The sequence below is a fragment of the Episyrphus balteatus genome, chromosome 1, assembly GCF_945859705.1.
Source record: "Episyrphus balteatus chromosome 1, idEpiBalt1.1, whole genome shotgun sequence".
Classification (NCBI taxonomy): Eukaryota; Metazoa; Arthropoda; class Insecta; order Diptera; family Syrphidae; genus Episyrphus; species Episyrphus balteatus.
In genome coordinates this window covers 82,878,195-82,897,829 of record NC_079134.1, presented here as the reverse complement: position 1 = coordinate 82,897,829, position 19,635 = coordinate 82,878,195, and the positions used below count along the sequence as shown (strand labels likewise).

The following is a 19,635-nucleotide window of genomic DNA, read 5'->3' as shown; positions in this document are numbered from 1 at the left end:
AAGAAATCGTTTGTGACAACCTAGTTTGTTTGTGATAGCCAGGGATAGGATCTTGTGGACCTAAAAACTTAAAAAAGGCAAAATAAAACTGCCAAAAAGGCATAAAAAGGCATTTATTGAGAGAAAGAATGTAATATTATATAAATTTATTGTAGTAATTTTGAACAATCATGAGTTAAATTTTCAGGTAAAAAGCGCCTGCGATTGTCCCTTAATGGGGACTTATCACGAGTCGATTTTTGCCGTGCGGCGAGGCTTTTCGACTCGTGTGAACGTAAGCTGCAGGTGACTAAAGTGACAATACCCATAATTTTTAAATTTCTCGGATTAGCCGCGTTTTTTATAAACAAAGAAAGTACTTTTGTACTCACCCCGAACGTTTCGCATCAAATTTCATTGAGCGTGGTCACCGGGAAACTGCCATAAAATGTTAAAGTTGGTTAGATCGGCTCCGCAAGTTGTATTTGTGTGTAGGCCGTTCTAACTCTGGTTGTTGTTGTTGTTGTTGGGGTTCTTCTTGAGTTTGAATTTGTTGGGAGCAAACAATGGTCACTACATCACGGGGTGTTATCACTTCAACTTGGGATGACCGTGAGGTGTTGATGACGGTATCCCACGAACGCGAAAGTTTAAAACTATCGTCACGATTGAAGTTTTTGTGGCGTTTTATTTCAATCGCCTCGCGTACCAGCCGTGGAATGTAGTGCGACTCTTGAGCTAACACCTTCGCTTGGTCGAAGTGTATCCAGTGGTGTTCGTCTGGATTGTCCAATAAGTGCTCGCAAATTGCCGATTTTTCCCGTTGGCTTTTGCTAACCGCACTTATGTGCTCTTTTAAGCGAGTGGCAATGCTTCTTTGTGTTTGTCCAACGTAACACGACCCACAGCTACAAGGAACAGCATACATGCCTGGTGTTTGCAAAGGAAATTGGTCCTTTGGTGACTGGAGATAGTTTTTTATCTTTTTTGGTGGCATAAATATGGATTTTACTATATATCTTTTTAATACCTTGCCAACTCTATCTGTCACCCCCTTGACATATGGTAAGAAAGCTTTTTTGTCCAGGTTGCTTTCTTCCCTCTCCTGTGACACCTTTGGTTTCCACGTTCTTTGTTTCTTCGAATATCCATTCGCCTGGAGAACATTGTCCACCAAATTTAGCTCAGCCGTCAGATGTTCTTCGTCACAAATTCTGTGAGCGCGCTGAACTAGTGTCGAAACCACAGACCTTAAATTCGCTGGGTGGTGGTGCGATGTTGCATGTAGGTATCTGTTAGTGTGCGTTTCTTTCCTATATACTGTGTGCCCTAATGTACCATTTATTTTCCTAATGACTTTCACATCCAAAAATGCAATGGAATTGTCTTTTTCTTTCTCCATGGTGAAACTAATTTTTGGATGTTGAGAGTTCAGATGTTCGAAGAAACTCACAATATTTGACTTTTTGAGGATGCAGAACGTGTTATCCACATACCTCAACCATATTTTGGGTTTCTCTAGAAAATCATTTAGGGCTTTTGTTTCAAAATATTCCATCCACAAATCTGCGACAAGGGGTGCTAAAGGTAAACCCATGGCAACCCCGTCCACTTGTAAATAGAACTTTTTATTGAAACAAAAATAGCCCGAGGATAGACAGTACTCCAGGAGCGGCATGTAGTTGTCGTTGATGCTGGTAGATGGTAAACGTTCCCTGATAACAGTCAGCACCTCCTGCACAGGTACATTTGTAAAAAGTGATGTGACGTCAAAGCTCACCATTACTTCATCCTCTTCGAGTCTTAAGCTACCGAGAATCGACACAAAGTGTGAAGAGTCCTTTACGTGGTGTTCTGTCGACCCAATTAATGGTTTGAAAACTTCAACTAAATGCTTTGCTAAATTGTAACACGGAGCATTTATTTGGCTCACTATCGGTCGCATAGGATACCCTTCCTTATGAATTTTCGGCAGTCCGTACAATTTTGGTGCCTGAGTACATGAGGGAATTAAGCGTTTATTTGGCAAGATCGCTTTATTTTCATTAATGAGCTTTGTCACTTTTCTTAAGACCCGGGCTGTAGGATCATAATCAACCGGCGAATAAGTGTTTGTGTCTTGCACTAGAACACTCATCGTCGCCTCAATAAAATATTGTCGTATGTGCAAAATTGAGGTTTTGAGATTTGAATGCAGTTTTGCTAATTGATTTTTTCTCTTTCATTCTGTGTAATCCGTTTTTCGATATCTTAATCCGTTTCCGAGATAATCGCTATGAGTTTTGTCGTATGTGTAGGTTTACAAACATTTTCAGTAGCTTTTTGTCGTAAGTGCACAGAAAACGTGCACATACGACAAAAATTATCACATACTACAATTTTTTCATACAAAATCTGTGTTTTTCTTCGTTCGGTAAATAATTGTCGTATGTGCTGTTTTTGCTACACAAACAACAATATTTTACTGGAATTTCAGTAAACGTTTGTCGTATATTCCATAAGGAAATACACTGACGAGTGTAATTTCAGTTGCAATCAAGATGTCGAGCAGGTTGGACGAGGACCTGCGCCAAGTTTGTCCGAGGAGCTTTATGCTCTATTTATGCATACAAAGAGCATAAAATAGTTGTTTTATGATTTTATTAATTCAGCATACGTAACTACATATGGTAAGATGAATTCCTTTGTGTCGATCCTTTAGGTTCCCTCAATGTTCCCATAATCCAGTGACAATGTAAACTTGGCCCTACGAAATTTGTATGAAGCTTTTATCGTGCTATCTTTAAACTGTAATAATTTTAATTCAACTTGAACAGTAACTTAATTTTATACTACGTTTCCACCTACCTTAAATCGAGATTTAGCTAAGTAGATTTAGCACAAATCTCGAGTTTTATTCTAAATCTCGGAAAGTAGGTGAAAATCTTAGATTTAGGGAAGCTGAACCCAAATCTGAGACTAAGCGAAGTAGATTAAAAATAAAACTCGAGATGTATTCTAAATCTACTAAGCTAAATCTCAGATTTAGCGTAGGTGGAAACATAGTATTACGGCCATATTATTCACTCTGGATTTAGTTTGGATTAAAGTTAATTTTAAATCTAATCCATTAAATCTGAATTTCATAAATCCAAGGATTTAATTTTTTCTTCATATTATTCACTCAAAAAAAATTATGTGATTATTCAATAATTTTGGTATTATTTGCATTTATCTCTATTTTGCCTTCACAAAATACTTTACAAAACAACTCAACACTGTGAAAATGCATTTTACATCTGGATTTATAAAGTTAAACAGACCTCCAGAGAGCAGTTTAAATTTGTTTGGATTTAACGAGATTGGATTTAAAAAATTGGATTTAAGATTGGATTTAAGAAGTGAATATTATGGAATTGGATTTATTTTTGACATTTGACATTGTTTACATCCAGATGTATTCTTTAAACTAGTGAATAATATGGCCGTTAGTAAACTGTTATCTCATTAATTCTAAAATTGCTTTAAAAATAATGTACCTATTATTTTTTTTTTCTATTTATGTTAGTTTCTCTTTAAGAAAGAATTTTGTTGTGAAGTATAGCCCATAGTAATATATCCGAATTTAGCGAAACCTCGATTTTAACAAAAAATAACACATACATCTCACTTCCAAATTTAAAAAGTTCTATCATTTTATAGGTGAACTGCTTCTAAACCAATTCTAAGTTAAGAAGTTAGATGTATGTTATTTTACCATTGATGTTTTTGTTAAAATCGAGTTTCGCTAAATTCGGGTTAAAAGAAAAAACCTTCTTCTATGTTTTTTCGCATTGAATTTGACATCTTTTTGTCGTATGTCGTAAACAAGTGTCGAATTAAACTTTGCTTATTTTTGTCGTATGTGTCATCAATTTGTCGTATGTGTTTGGCTAACAAATAGTTTCTGTGAAAACGTTACATACGACATCGGCATATTGGAGAAAATTGACTATTATTTGTTTCTGGATTGGAATATTGAAATAATTCTAACAAATTTCAATAGACAAATATTTTTTGTATACGCCATGATATTTTAAAAAAAATTGACCGTACAGTTTTCGAGAAAAAAAAATCTGAACTTTAATTGAGTTTTCCCAAAAGTAGCCGAATGTAACATACGACATTATTTTATTGAGGCGACGTCATCTTATCATAATAATCACTTTTATTTACAACAACAGTAGCATTACCTTTGTCTGCAGGGAGAATGAAAATTCTTTCTTCCCTACGCAACTCATTCAATACAACCCATTCGTCTCTGCTTACATTGCTAGTTGTTGTTGATGATGTTGTTGTTCTTCTAACCAGCACCGCTACGTCTTGTCGAATTGTCTCGGCATCAATGCTGTTGAGTTTGTTGCGCGAGATGCATTCTTCTACACTGCCTATCACAGTCTCGATTGGCACACGACGTGGAGTGGGTGCAAAGTTTAAACCTTTGCTTAGAATGCTTGTGGCTGCTGGACTCAAGTCTATATTTGATACGTTGACAACGGCTTTTTTAAGTTCGATTGAATTTTGCTCTCGTTGTTTAGTTTGCGCGTTGATTAGTTTCTCAAATTTTTGTTGTTGTTTTTGAGTACAATGTTGTTTAATACTGTTTGCTTGCACACAAGTTATTCTGTCACACACACTAAAATCTTCTTCACTAAGAACTAATGCAAGGTGTTGATGCATTTCATATAGCTTCACAGAAATTGAATTTAATTCACTACGATGAGAGCTAATTAACCCTGGTTGTCGTTGTTGTTGTTGTTGTTGTTGTTGTTGTTGTTGTTGGGGTTCTTCTTGAGTTTGAATTTGTTGGGAGCAAACAATGCTCACTACATCACGGGGTGTTATCACTTCAACTTCTCCCTGCAGACAAAGGTAATGCTACTGTTGTTGTAAATAAAAGTGATAATTATGATAAGATGAGTGTTCTAGTGCAAGACACAAACACTTATTCGCCGGTTGATTATGATCCTACAGCCCGGGTCTTAAGAAAAGTGACAAAGCTCATTAATGAAAATAAAGCGATCTTGCCAAATAAACGCTTAATTCCCTCATGTACTCAGGCACCAAAATTGTACGGACTGCCGAAAATTCATAAGGAAGGGTATCCTATGCGACCGATAGTGAGCCAAATAAATGCTCCGTGTTACAATTTAGCAAAGCATTTAGTTGAAGTTTTCAAACCATTAATTGGGTCGACAGAACACCACGTAAAGGACTCTTCACACTTTGTGTCGATTCTCGGTAGCTTAAGACTCGAAGAGGATGAAGTAATGGTGAGCTTTGACGTCACATCACTTTTTACAAATGTACCTGTGCAGGAGGTGCTGACTGTTATCAGGGAACGTTTACCATCTACCAGCATCAACGACAACTACATGCCGCTCCTGGAGTACTGTCTATCCTCGGGCTATTTTTGTTTCAATAAAAAGTTCTATTTACAAGTGGACGGGGTTGCCATGGGTTTACCTTTAGCACCCCTTGTCGCAGATTTGTGGATGGAATATTTTGAAACAAAAGCCCTAAATGATTTTCTAGAGAAACCCAAAATATGGTTGAGGTATGTTGATGACACGTTCTGCATCCTCAAAAAGTCAAATATTGTGAGTTTCTTCGAACATCTGAACTCTCAACATCCAAAAATTAGTTTCACCATGGAGAAAGAAAAAGACAATTCCATTGCATTTTTGGATGTGAAAGTCATTAGGAAAATAAATGGTACATTAGGGCACATAGTATATAGGAAAGAAACGCACACTAACAGATACCTACATGCTACATCGCACCACCACCCAGCGAATTTAAGGTCTGTGGTTTCGACACTAGTTCAGCGCGCTCACAGAATTTGTGACGAAGAACATCTGACGGCTGAGCTAAATTTGGTGGACAATGTTCTCCAGGCGAATGGATATTCGAAGAAACAAAGAACGTGGAAACCAAAGGTGTCACAGGAGAGGGAAGAAAGCAACCTGGACAAAAAAGCTTTCTTACCATATGTCAAGGGGGTGACAGATAGAGTTGGCAAGGTATTAAAAAGATATGGAGTAAAATCCATATTTATGCCACCAAAATAGATAAAAAACTATCTCCAGTCACCAAAGGACCAATTTCCTTTGCAAACACCAGGCGTGTATGCTGTTCCTTGTAGCTGTGGGTCGTGTTACGTTGGACAAACACAAAGAAGCATTGCCACTCGCTTAAAAGAGCACATAAGTGCGGTTAGCAAAAGCCAACGGGAAAAATCGGCAATTTGCGAGCACTTATTGGACAATCCAGACGAACACCACTGGATACACTTCGACCAAGCGAAGGTGTTAGCTCAAGAGTCGCACTACATTCCACGGCTGGTACGCGAGGCGATTGAAATAAAACGCCACAAAAACTTCAATCGTGACGATAGTTTTAAACTTTCGCGTTCGTGGGATACCGTCATCAACACCTCACGGTCATCCCAAGTTGAAGTGATAACACCCCGTGATGTAGTGAGCATTGTTTGCTCCCAACAAATTCAAACTCAAGAAGAACCCCAACAACAACAACAACAACAACAACAACAACAACAACAACAACAACAACAACAACAACAACAACAACAACAACAACAACAACAACAACAACCAGAGTTAGAACGGCCTACACACAAATACAACTTGCGGAGCCGATCTAACCATCTTTAACATTTTATGGCAGTTTCCCGGTGACCACGCTCAATGAAATTTGATGCGAAACGTTCGGGGTGAGTACAAAAGTACTTTCTTTGTTTATAAAAAACGCGGCTAATCCGAGAATTTTAAAAATTATGTCTGTAAGAAACCGTGAAAGCCTTAAAAGACAATACCCATGGCAAAATCCTAGTCGATTCAACTCTCTCGAGTCCTTTATTTGGCAAAAAACTGATTTGTACTTCTCAACAAAATTTTTTGCGACTGCCCCTTTCGCGGCTTCCAAATCTCTCTTGATTGTCAAAATCTGGAGAACTTCTACAGTCGTACATTGTAAATTGAGTAAGTTAGCTTTTGAGCCCTGATACGTGTCGGTTGCCGGCCTCACAATTGAACATAGAAGGCAATAAATTTTGTTTGTGTGGGGTAATTAATGAATCCTTTATATAGATATATTGAGTAAGTAATATATTGAGTAAGTTAGCTTTTTGTTTGTATTTGAGTGTTTTGTGTGTAGGCATTAAAGATAAAAAAAAACATAGAAAAAGGCAAAAAAAGGCAATAACAAGAGAAAAGGCAAAAAAGGCAATAACGAAAGAAAAGGCAAAAAAAGGTAAAAAAAGGTAAAATAAAATACATTTATTTGGCACGAGGAGGACGTGAAACGTGTTTGTTTTTAATCTATAATGTCGTACGATTGGAAAAAAGGCAAATTCCACAACATCCTAACCCTGGTGATAGCCTATCTTTCGAAGTCTTGTAATGGCTGGTCTGAATTTATACTCATTCCATTTAAAATTGTTTAAACTATTAGAATTAGCTAAAGAAATCGTTTGTGACAACCTAGTTTGTTTGTGATAGCCTATTTTCCAAAATCTTATTATGGCTGGTCTGAATTTTTACGCAATCCATTCAAAATTTTTTGAAGATTTGGAATTTACTAAAGACATCATTTTTGACAACCTAGTTTGTTTGTGATAGCCTATTTTCCAAAATCTTGTAATGGCTGGTCCAAATTTTTATTCATTCCATTCAAAATTGAGTAAACTAATAGAATTTGCTAAGGAAACCATTTGTGACAACCTAGTTTGTTTGTGATAGTCTATTTTCCAAAATCTTGTAATGGCTGGTCTGAATTTCTACTCATTCCATTCAAAATTGTTTAAACTATTAGAATTTGCTAAAGAAATCGTTTGTGACAAAATAGTTTGTTTGTGATAGCCTATTTTCCAAAATCTTATTATGGCTGGTCTTAATTTTTACGCAATCCATTCAAAATTTTTTAAAGTATTAGAATTTACTAAAGACATTATTTTTGACAACCTAGTTTGTTTGTGATAGCCTATTTTCAAAAATCTTGTAATGGCTGGTCCAAATTTTTATTCATTCCATTCAAAATTGATTAAACTAATAGAATTTGCTAAAGAAATCGTTTGTGACAACCTAGTTTGTTTTTGATAGCCTATTTTCCAAAATCTTATTATGGCTGGTCTGAATTTTTACGCAATCCATTCAAAATTTTTTGAAGTATTAAAATTTACTAAAGACATCATTTTTGACAACCTAGTTTGTTTGTGATAGAATGTTTTCCAAAATCTTGTAATGGCTGGTCCAAATTTTTATTCATTCCATTCAAAATTGATTAAACTAATAGAATTTGCTAAAGAAACCGTTTGGGACAACCTATTTTGTTTGTGATAGCCTATTTTCCAAAATCTTGTAATGGCTGGTCTGAATTTTTACTCATTCCATCCAAAATTGTTTAAACTAATAGAATTTACTAAAGAAATCGTTTGTGACAACCTAGTTTGTTTGTGATAGCCTATTTTCCAAAATCTTGTAATAGCTGGTCTGAATTTTTACTCATTCCATTCAAAATTGTTTAAACTAATAGAATTTACCAACAAAATCGTTTGTGGTTTAACAAATTGTTTGTGATAGCATATTTTCCAAAATTTTGTAATGGCTGGTCTGAATTTTTACTCATTCCATTCAAAATTGTTTAAACTATTAGAATTTACTAAAGAAATTGGTTGTGATAGCCTAGTTTGTTTGTGATAGCCTATTTTCCAAAAATTTGTAATGGCTGGTCAGTTCTCATCGTGACGTTGTGGGGTGTACACGTTTAGAGAATTTTTCATAATTTGTTTAAATTTAAATTCAAATGTACTGTTTGTGTAATTTGAAAGTTGGGAGTCGGGAAGCAAGAATTTTGTGTCAAAACTGCAAAATATTTTTTCAATTAAAATGTGTTGATTTAGAATCTGATGACAGAGACTTTTACATTAAAAATAAAATACCATTCTTCTGTCCTAAGTGTAATAAAAAGAGAAGAGATTCGCTTCGTCATTCTGCAACACTAATTTCAAATTCGAATGCACCAACACCATCATCATTTTCATCAACATCAGCATCTTCATTTACATCATCAACTTTGCCGGCATCACACAAGCAAGCTCAAACCTCGTCAGCATCATCACCAACCTCATCACTTGTATCACAACCACTACACAGCATTCCACTTAACCAAAATTCCACCACCACTTCAACTCTACCCGCCATCACACCACCACAATCAACACTCACATCAACATCCACGTCAACTACAGTATCAAAGCCTCCAACTCCGCCACCTCCACCACCTCAAACAGTTGATATTAATCATAACCATCAAAGTTCAAAGATTGTCTTCGACGACAACAATAACTGCAAACTCTCCAACCCACCACCGCACAGTGGTGCCATTCTTCGTTTTTGGCGTCAAAATTCATTTGCACGGCCGTTTCTGGACGAAAAGTCATGAAATTTGGTACACTGAATGATTATAGTATGGAGAATACGAAAAGGCTGCCAACTTTTTTTTATTTAAAATGGCGGCTCCAAAATGGCGTAAAGAATGAGCGTTAAAATAGAATTTTCATTTTCAAAACAGTATATAAGCTAGAAATTGGGCTAAATTCATGTCAAAAAGGTGTTAGATTTAAGATTTAGAACTCATAGATTCATATTCTTTACAAAAAAATCAAAAAAATTGAGAACAAGGTCCAAAAAATGCCAATTTAGTAAAACACACTTTAAGACCTCTAATTACTCTATTTCATGCATTTTCTTTTAAATTTATCACAATTTTGAGATCTCTTCTATTTATGTTAAATAAGAAAATTGAAAACATTGGGGTTATATGGTTGCCAACTATGTTTTTAATTAAATATAAGAAAACATGATATAATGAAAAGTTTCAATGTTCAATAAAACTGAGAATTTATTTTTTTCGTAAACCAAAATATACTTTTCTAATAGATCTTAGCGTTTTAAATTGAAATCCGGAGTCAAAAAAATCTATGACGTCACGTTTTCGAGATATAAGCAGATCAATATTAATTTTTATCTTCGAAACGTGACGTCATAGATTTTTTGGACTCCGGATTTGAATTTAAAACGCTAAGATCTATTAGAAAAGTATATTTTGGTTTACGAAAAAAATAAATTCTCAGTTTTATTGAAACTTTTCATTATATCATGTTTTCTTATATTTAATTAAAAACATAGTTGGCAACCATATAACCCCAATATTTTCAATTTTCTTATGAAACATAAATAGAAGAGATCTCAAAATTGTGATAAATTTAAAAAAAAATGCATGAAATAGAGTAATTAGAGGTCTTAAAGTGTGTTTTACTAAATTGGCATTTTTTGGACCTTGTTCTCAATTTTTTTGATTTTTTTGTAAAGAATATGAATCTATGACTTCTAAATCTTAAATCTAACACCTTTTTGACATGAATTTAGCCCAATTTCTAGCTTATATACTGTTTTGAAAATGAAAATTCTATTTTAACGCTCATTCTTTACGCCATTTTGGAGCCGCCATTTTGAATAAAAAAAAGTTGGCAGCCTTTTCGTATTCTCCATACTATAATCATTTAGTGTACCAAATTTCATGACTTTTCGTCCAGAAATGGCCGTGCAAATGAATTTTGTCGCCAAAAACGTCTAATGGCACCACTGTGCACCGTCGCCAAAATCATCCCCACTTCACCTACTAATAACTAAAGAGATCAGTCAATTGCAATTCAATTGCACGTCAATGTCTTCTGGAACTGATATCACCCAACCGATTACTTTGGAAATAGTTTATAAGGAGATCTTGTCAATGAACAAAGAGATAATTTCTCTTAACAAAATGAACCAAAATGCATTATCTCAGACCAAGGTTGATAATTTACAAAACAAAGTGAATGCATTACACCAAAATCGCTCAACAAATGCATTGACATTGTGGGTATACCAGATGTTGACCAAAAAAGCGCTTTGCCGTCTGCTGTGAAGCTGATTGCAGAAGGTTTAGGTGTTAGTCTCTGCGCTTCTGACATCCAACAATGCTATGTAAAACCGATTCACAATAATTCGATAGAAAAAAATAAAAGCTCTCTATCTAAAGCTAAAAAAACAAAGAACGTCATTAGTGTTAAATTCAAAAATATGCATTGCAAGGAAAGGATCATCTCTAATCAACGAAAAAAACAACTTTCATCTCTTATTTTTAGTGAACAATCTAAAAAAAAAACCTATATTTATCAATGGGACTCTCACAAGTTTAAATAGAAGTTTATTCTACAAAGCAAGGCAAATTAAAAAAGACAAAAGTTTTTCCTTTTTATGGATAAAAAAAGGAGTAATTTCAATGAAGAAACATGAAGGAAGGAAGATGTTTCGTATATCTTCTTTTGAAGATTTTAATAAAATTAACTAGTCATGGAACTTAATTTTAATTTTGATTTAAATGCTTCTTCACTTACTACTCCTTTTTGCCAATTTGATAGTGAATTTTATAAAAGTGTTTTCAACTCAGATAGTTATGAAAATAAATTTTTCATTATTGAACAAAATATAAGAAGTTTGAGAAAGAATTTTGATTTATTTTTGGTTCATCTTGAATCTTTCGTCAATAAGCCAAATATAGTTTTTCTAACTGAAATATGGATTTTTGAACATGAGAAGGAATTTTTTAATATTTCGGGTTATAAGATGTATGCGAAGTGTAATAATTCTTATGCGTCTGGTGGTACTGCTGTGTATATAGAGGAAGGAATAAATTGTGAGTATTCTAGCATAGATTTATTAAGTTGTGATATGCTAAAAATTTCTCTCACTATCAACTTCATTCCATTCAAAATTGCTTAAACTAATAGAATTTAGGTTAGGTCGCGGCGAAAAACCCGAGGTTTTCGCCTTGTCGCGGCGGGTGGTCTTACGTTTGACTCTCCAGCAATCCAGTTGCAGAGGCTTACAACCAAGAAAACCAAAAAAACGCAGGGAGGTTTATCTAATATATAATCATGGAAAGTAAAAGTTTACAAGATAACAAAAATCGAGTGGGGATATACACTCAAGTGTCGGCAGAAGTCACGGCTGTCGGCAAGGGCTTGGCTTTGCAAGAAGCTAAGTCGCCAGTGACAAATGTATACAATGGAAAGCAAGAGCTTAAAAGACAAATGGCTGTCATTTTAGCAGTGGACCTCCTTCCTGACCTTGATCAGCTAACAATCGCAGGTCTGGATAACTCGAACGGACCTCCTTCTATAGGTAGTCAAACCGAGGATGAGCTACTAATAGATCCGAGTCAAGAAGACATCAAGCTAAAGTCTGCTGAACACCTCAAGGAATCGAGAAACCGCAGGAGCTACATATGTTCGAAGAGATTCGTGAGAGCCACAGAAAATAAGGATCCTTCAACTCTTAGTGCAAGAGATAAGGCTCTCCTAAAAAAGCACAAAAAGCAGATAAGGGCCTATGAACGTAAGGCAGACACTGCCACTACACCCTTAGACCCCTCTCAGCAAACGGAAACCAAAAAGTCTAGGAGCAAAGGAGTTAATGCTGCCACATCTAGGTCGAACTCTAAAAAGGTAGACTGTGAACAACCTGGTACTAACTCTAATGCTGGAAATGGCACAGATGTTGATCAGGCGACGCACATAGATTTGCCAGTTTTACGCGGACAAAATTTTTTTTTCGGTTTTTCTTCAACGACAAGGTAATTAATACTGGAATAAAGTATTTTAACTGTTAATTTCAATGAAAACATTTTTCTTCCAAAACCTATTTTTGATCAAACAAAAAGTCTCAAGTATGGACCCAAATAGTTTTTTAAAACGCTTAAAAATGGAGTTTCACTAATGGTATTGCCAACATAAAGGTCTTAAAATTTAGGAAAAATTATGAGGGATCAGGTTTTGTAATTCAAGAAGTTGAATCTTAAAAAAAAAACTTAAAATATAGATGCATGAAACAAAGTAAGCATTTTAAAACCTAAAGCGTTTAAAGGGGGCAAATGGGTCAAAGTTGCACTTAGTTGCAATTTTTATTTACAGCTTCAATTTGATATGAGTTTAACCTTTAGAAAATATTAAATTTTATCACGCAATAATGTGAAATAGTATAACTTTTCTCCTTACCAACACAGAAAGACAATATTTTTACGTTTAATTTATATTAAGATTTATCATATCACTATTTTATTTTTAAAGTAATATAACATTTAGATACAGCATCTAGTAGAAAGCTTCGTATCTCTTTATCAATATTGCATAAAAACTTTTTTCTATAGCCACTTAAAAAAAAAGTACTTAATTAAGCACTGTCGCTAAACTATAATAAAATTTTATTTTATTTTTGGGTTGAAAACTCTGAACTCTAGAGTGGTGCTGTTAGTAACCTGGAGTGGTAATCAGTTTTAAAACTATAAGACAATGCTAAGTAAGTTATTTAATTTTAGTAGGAAGTTGAATTTTTGCTGTTGGATCAGTTTAAAATTTCGTGTTTTGTCCGCCTAAATTGATTAAATACCCCTATGTGCGACGGCCAGTAAGATATTGCCCTTTACTGCTACGAAAAGCAAAGCGCAAGGAGGCAACCCCACTAGGACAAAGCCAAGAGTACCAAAAAGAGATAGGTCGGAGGAAGTAGCTGAAACTGAAGGTGTCAAGAAATTGAAAACCAGCAGCTTTGACACCACCCCGATTGATCTACAAGTGGCCATAATAAGTCGGGACAACCCTGATTGGAAAATCTCAGCGGAAAATTGGCTTCTTGTGGAAAACGAGATCCTTAAAGCGGTGATGGCGTTACCCGAAAACGATGGTCCTGCAAACTTTACCTTCGATGGCGCTGGATGGCGAAAGGGAGTTAAGGTGGTCTGCTGCGGTGATTAGAAAACAAGAGATTTCCTTTCCAACATAATCGCCAAATGTGGCGAACTGTGGGAAGGGGCGTCTCTTGAAATCATTCCCGTGACAGCTATACCACTTGTCCAGCAGATCAATATATGGATGCCACCACCAACTCACGAGGTCGCGGACATAGTCAGACTGCTAAAAGGACAAAACACGGAAATACCCGTAGGGGAGTGGAAGCTCATCAAATCAAAGGTGGGCTCCTGCTTAAAACGAAAGGAGACGTGTTGAAGTACGGTATTGGCACCGTAAAGGTAAGAAGGCATGATAGCAAAGGGGAGCCAAAGCTGGTGGTGGTGCAAATCAACTTGCATCACGCTAAAGCAACGACTCACGACCTAATGCTTTCATGTCTCAAAAGAACGTGGATGTGGCCTTGATCCAAGAACCATGGATCTGTAAGAACCAGGTAAATGGATTGAGGTCAAAATACTACAACCTTTTTCATTCCACGTCTGAAGTAGGTAAAGTAAGAAGTTGTATTTTAGCGAAAAAGTCGATTAATGAATTAATAATCTAGGTACAGCAACAACGATAATGCGGCAGTCAGCGTTGAATCCAAGGAAGGCAACTTCATCTTAACGTCAACGTACATGCCATACGAAGAAGAGATCCCACCATCAAAAACAGTCCGGGAGCTTGTGGACTATTCCACGGTAAATGGAACACCTTTGGTGATGGGATGTGATGCCAACGCCATAATATACAATGGGGTGGTAATGACATCAATAAGAGAGGTGAGTCAATTTTTGAATACATTCTTTGTTCTAACATGACGATATGCAATACCCAACATTTCGGAACAAAAACAGAGAAGAAATTCTAGATCTGACTCTTATGAGCATTAATGAGCAAATTTTGATAGGAGATTGGAGAGTATCACCAGAGGAATCCTTCTCGGATCACTTTAGGATACTCTTCACCCTAGACAGAAATTTAATAGATATCAAACCTTACAGAAACCCAACTAGTACACAAATTGGCTGAAGGAGCGTATCGACCCACCAGGAGAAAATACGCCTTCAAATACATCAGCCATCGATACTACTGTCCAAAACCTTACTAGTAAAATGAAAACTTCTTTTGAAAATCACTGTCCCCTATCCCGTTGCACAAAACCCACTGACCCACCATAGTGGAACAGTGAGCTAAAGAAACGTAGAACAGAGGTCAGAAAACTTTTCAATGGAGCAAAAATGAGCAAACTAGAGAAAGACCTGAATTCATATAGAGCCGAACTTAACCTTTACAGCAAAGAACTGAGGAGGGCTAAAAAAGATTGATGGGCTAGGCACTGCGAATGCATTGAGAACACAAGTGAGGCGGCTAGGCTTCGTAAAGTCCTTGCTTTTAACCCCACGACACCGGGTTACATTAAGCATCCTGACGGATCATGGTCGAACTCGAGCCAAGAAACACTTTATGGAAAGACACATCCCTGGCTGTAAAAATCCTGATATATCTGGATTCACGCAATCAAACTTGCTTGAATCCACATACCAAGAATCAAACATAGAACAGATTATTACAGAGCAGATCTTGGCAATCAACTCGTTTAAACCCTATAAATCTGCAGGACCAGATGAGATAATTCCAGCTTTTCTTCAACACGCTTTAAATGTAATAACACCATGGCTTAGGGTTATCTTCATTAGTTGTATTAAACTTAGATACGTCCCTATAAGTTGGAGCAAAGATCATATAACTAGTAAAGATGTCGCACGTAGAACAAATTCCTGTGCTTGAAATTTTCTACCATCAGATTTTACCCATAGGTCCAAAACATGTATCCAAGAATTAAATTGTTGAGAAACATTTTAAAATTTTTCGATGACTGCGTAGAAAAGAGAGGGTTGATTTTTATAGATGAATTTATTTAATGGGAGGAAGCGAGAAAGTAGTTAAATGTTGACACGAATAAGGAAAAGAATAAAAAAATACATTTGTCTGCGAGAATGTACTTATGAATTATGTTTTTTTCTTAAATTATTCAGGAAACTCATAACAACACATGATTCAAAATAATAATTTGAATAAAAACAATTTTAGATATATGTATATATGACAAGAGTGTATGAGCAAAATTGTCTGAAAATGAATTTCAACCCTCAAATTGTCAATAGGTCCAAATCATAATAAAGCAGAAATCCTTCGCAACATTAAAAAAAGTTCTTATAATGAGTGGGAAAGAGAGAGTTATTTTTAACACATTTCTTAAATGCGAAGGACCGAGATGTAAGTTGAATAGAAACAAAAATGAAAACAAAAAGGATCGTTTTGTCGTGTGGGTATATATTTTTTTTCACAACTGGATTGCTTCGCACAAGCAGGGCGAAGACGAGATGGCTAGTTTTTAAGATTGATGAAAAAAGAAGAAAAACAACTTTTACAAGTGACTGGTGTGCTGGTGGGTAGGTATACGTGTAAGCAGAAGAAGGTTGATAAGTTTTTTTTTTTTATTTTAAATTTTTTTTCGATGGTAGTTAGATATTTAGGTATTTTTTTAAGTGGAGGGTGGTTTTCTATTTCCATATTTTTGTTTCCTTTTTCATTAATCGCAAAGCACAGGCGCATTGCTTTTAGGTGTAGGTTCACACGTAATATGTAGGTAGGTAGGTAGGTTTTTTTTCCTTTGCGACAGCAATCGTCCTTGAAAAATGTAGTTCATTTTATTTTGGTTGGAAAAAGAAATTTAAACAAGTGGTAGGTAGGTAGGTAGGTAGTAGACCAGTGCCAATAATTTTTGAAAATAAAAAAATTATAAGCAGCATATGGGTGGTTGGAAAATTTAGGATAAATGGTATATGAAAGGGGAAAAATTAATTGCCCACAAACAAATTGGGGGAAAGGGGGTGGGTGGGCGAAAAAGTGGGGTGGGTGTCAAAAATCATGGTTTTTTACGATTTCTGTCTAAAGTAGACCTCCTATCGAAAAAAGTCAAATACAAAAGTTGTAGATAGTATAAATGTCTACAACTTTTTCTCAAACCATTTTTTTATATAACCTCAAAAATATTGAAAAAAAATGCAAAAATACGATTTTTTTTATTTTTATCTTTTACAAAAATAAACTTCGTTAAAAATTATTTTGTTATGTTTTCTATACAGGGTGTCCCAAAAGTAATGGATCAAACGAAATATGCCGATAGGCCTACTTAAGGGCTCTCAGAATTTGGTAACTTGTTCATCCCAAATCCTTACGGTTTTCGATTTAATGCAATTCTAACGAAATTTCGAAAAATCCCTACTTTGCAACAGTATTTTGCTTCCTGCCAAATAATAAGGAACAATTTATTAATCAAAATATTTTTTATTCCATACGCCATAACAGTTTCAAGTTTTAGAAAAAATCAATTTTTAACTTTTATTTGAGAGCAACACCGCAAAAAAATTTGTACGGTGTGTGGATGGTTTATTATTTTAAAAAGTTGCCCTGTTATTGTAGTTTCCAAAAAAGTATTAAAGTTTCCAAAGTTGCAGTTAGATCGCAAAATATTACAATTTGAATTCAACAAAACAGGGTTTTTCAGAGCAAAAATACAAACAAAAATAGAGGCTTTTGTTCAATGAAAAATAAACAAATAACAGTTCGAGAAAGTGTGTTTAGTTTTGGTTGTTTTTTGTTGTGAAAAACCCTGTTTTGTTGAATTCAAATTGTAATATTTTAAGATCTAACTGCAACTTTGGAAACTTTCATACTTTTTTGGAAACTACAATAACAGGGCAACTTTTTAAAATAATAAACCATCCACACACCGTACAAATTTTTTTGCGGTGTTGCTCTCAAATAAAAGTTAAAATTTGATTTTTTCTTAAACTTGAAACTGTTAGTTAATTTGCAGCGAAATGGCGTATGGAATAAAAAATATTTTGATTAATAAATTGTTCCTTACACGGTTAAAAATTCTGGAGTATTTTTTAATATTTTTTGGGTTACATATAGGTCTACACCAGAAATGTATTAAAATTTAATACATGACAAATATTAAAATTTTTTAGTTAATACAAAATGTATTAAAATATAATATAGCTGTATTAAAACAGAATGCATTAGAATTTAATACAAAATGTATTAAATTTCAAGTATTAAATATTAAAATTTAATCTTTTTATATTAATTCCTAATAAGAATTTTATTAAAAATCAATACAAAAATATTTCAATTCAATACCAAATGTATTTAAAGTTAATAATATATGTATTCTTTTTATAAATTCATTACTAAAAATAAATATCATAAATAATATATTAAATAATAAATTAAAGGTGATATTATTTTATCTGTTTCACAAACTGTGGCATGTAAAATCTTACTGCCGATCAAAATTCATCTGCAATGTTTGCATTTTGCTTCGAAAAAACACAAAGCGCCTTCAAATCAATACAAATTTACAGTTTTTGTTTTAATTTTTTTTTTAGGAAAGGTGCCTCAAACAATGGATTTTTCTTTTTTTAAATGGCTGCTGGCGTCCACACTACACATAAAAAGGTAATAGCTATATTCCGAATTGACATTGGTCGCCAAATTGTCAAAACATGGAAAAAATCAATTCGGCGACCAATGTCAGCTACCGTAATTATTTTAATTACCGACGAAAAACGCACAAAAATCAAAAAACACGCACACCACAAACTTTTTAAAAACACTGTGCAAGTCGAAATTCTTGACAGGCGCGCGAATAACTGTTTCGCCATATTTCGGACCCGAGAAATCCATTGGCATCATTAGTTTTTCGATTTATCGGTACGACTTCGAACAAAATTTTTTTTTAAAGTTTTTTCAATTATTTTGAGAATTTTCCACTGTTTTTAGTCATTTTTCAATCAAAAACATTGTTTATATTGCTAATAATTCTGCTCAAACGTTATTTTCTACCAGTAGAAAGACATTGTAAACAATTTTGAACAATTTATTTGAAAGTTTAGTGATTTTTTTTGAAAAAATTTAAAAAAAAAACGAAATTTTTTACATTGTTATCGTTTTTTCGCTGTTTTTGTTCTCTTTTGCACAAATACATAGCATGTTTTTCATTAAAAATTAATTTAACTGTTAACTGTTGGTTAAACTTTGACATACTATCGATAGCATCGATAACAAAAAAATATCGAGTATATCGATACTTCACAAAACTATCGATAGTTTCAATACTTCCAAATTATTATACCACAAGGCTTCCGATATTATCGATAGTTTTTTCTTAAAACTATCGATACAATCGGCTATGTTAATTCGTTGTTTACATCCAATGTCAAACGAAAACTTAACTTGTAGTTCAAATTGTGTTTAATTAATTTCAAAGCTATCGATAATATCGGTAGCCTTGTGGTAAAATAATTTGGAAGTATTGAAACTATCGATAGTTTGGTGAAGTATCGATATACTCGATTTTTTTTTGTTATCGATGCTATCGATAGTATGTCAAAGTTTAACCAACACTAAATTAACAGTTAAATTAATTTTTAATGGAAAACATGCTATGTATTTGTGCAAAAGAGAACAAAAACAGCGAAAAAACGATAACAATGTAAAAAATTTCGTTTTTTTAAAAAAAATTTCAAAAAAAATCACTCAACTTTGAAATAAATTGTTCAAAATTGTTTACAATGTAGCAAATAACGTTTGAGCAGAATTATAATATAAACATTGTTTTTGATTGAAAAATGACTAAAAACAGTGGAAAAATCTCAAAATAATTGAAAAAAACTTTCAAAAAAAAATTTGTTCGAAGTCGTACCGATAAATCG

At 34.3% G+C, this 19,635-nt stretch overlaps 2 protein-coding genes across 2 annotated transcripts; both read right to left on the bottom strand.

The window, feature by feature from the left end:
* Positions 1–330: 330 nt before the first annotated feature.
* Positions 331–2,116, bottom strand: LOC129907746 (uncharacterized). Its single transcript, XM_055984099.1, has one exon. The coding sequence runs from the start codon at positions 2,114–2,116 to the stop codon at positions 431–433; it is 1,686 nt and encodes a 561-aa protein (XP_055840074.1). The 3' UTR covers positions 331–430.
* A 2,012-nt stretch (positions 2,117–4,128) lies between these two features.
* Positions 4,129–5,049, bottom strand: LOC129907740 (uncharacterized). Its single transcript, XM_055984087.1, has 2 exons — positions 5,026–5,049; positions 4,129–4,875 (listed from the first exon to the last, which is right to left on the bottom strand). Exons 1-2 carry the CDS (start codon positions 5,047–5,049, stop codon positions 4,129–4,131), a joined length of 771 nt encoding a protein of 256 aa, XP_055840062.1.
* Between the last annotated feature and the right edge of the window lie 14,586 nt (positions 5,050–19,635).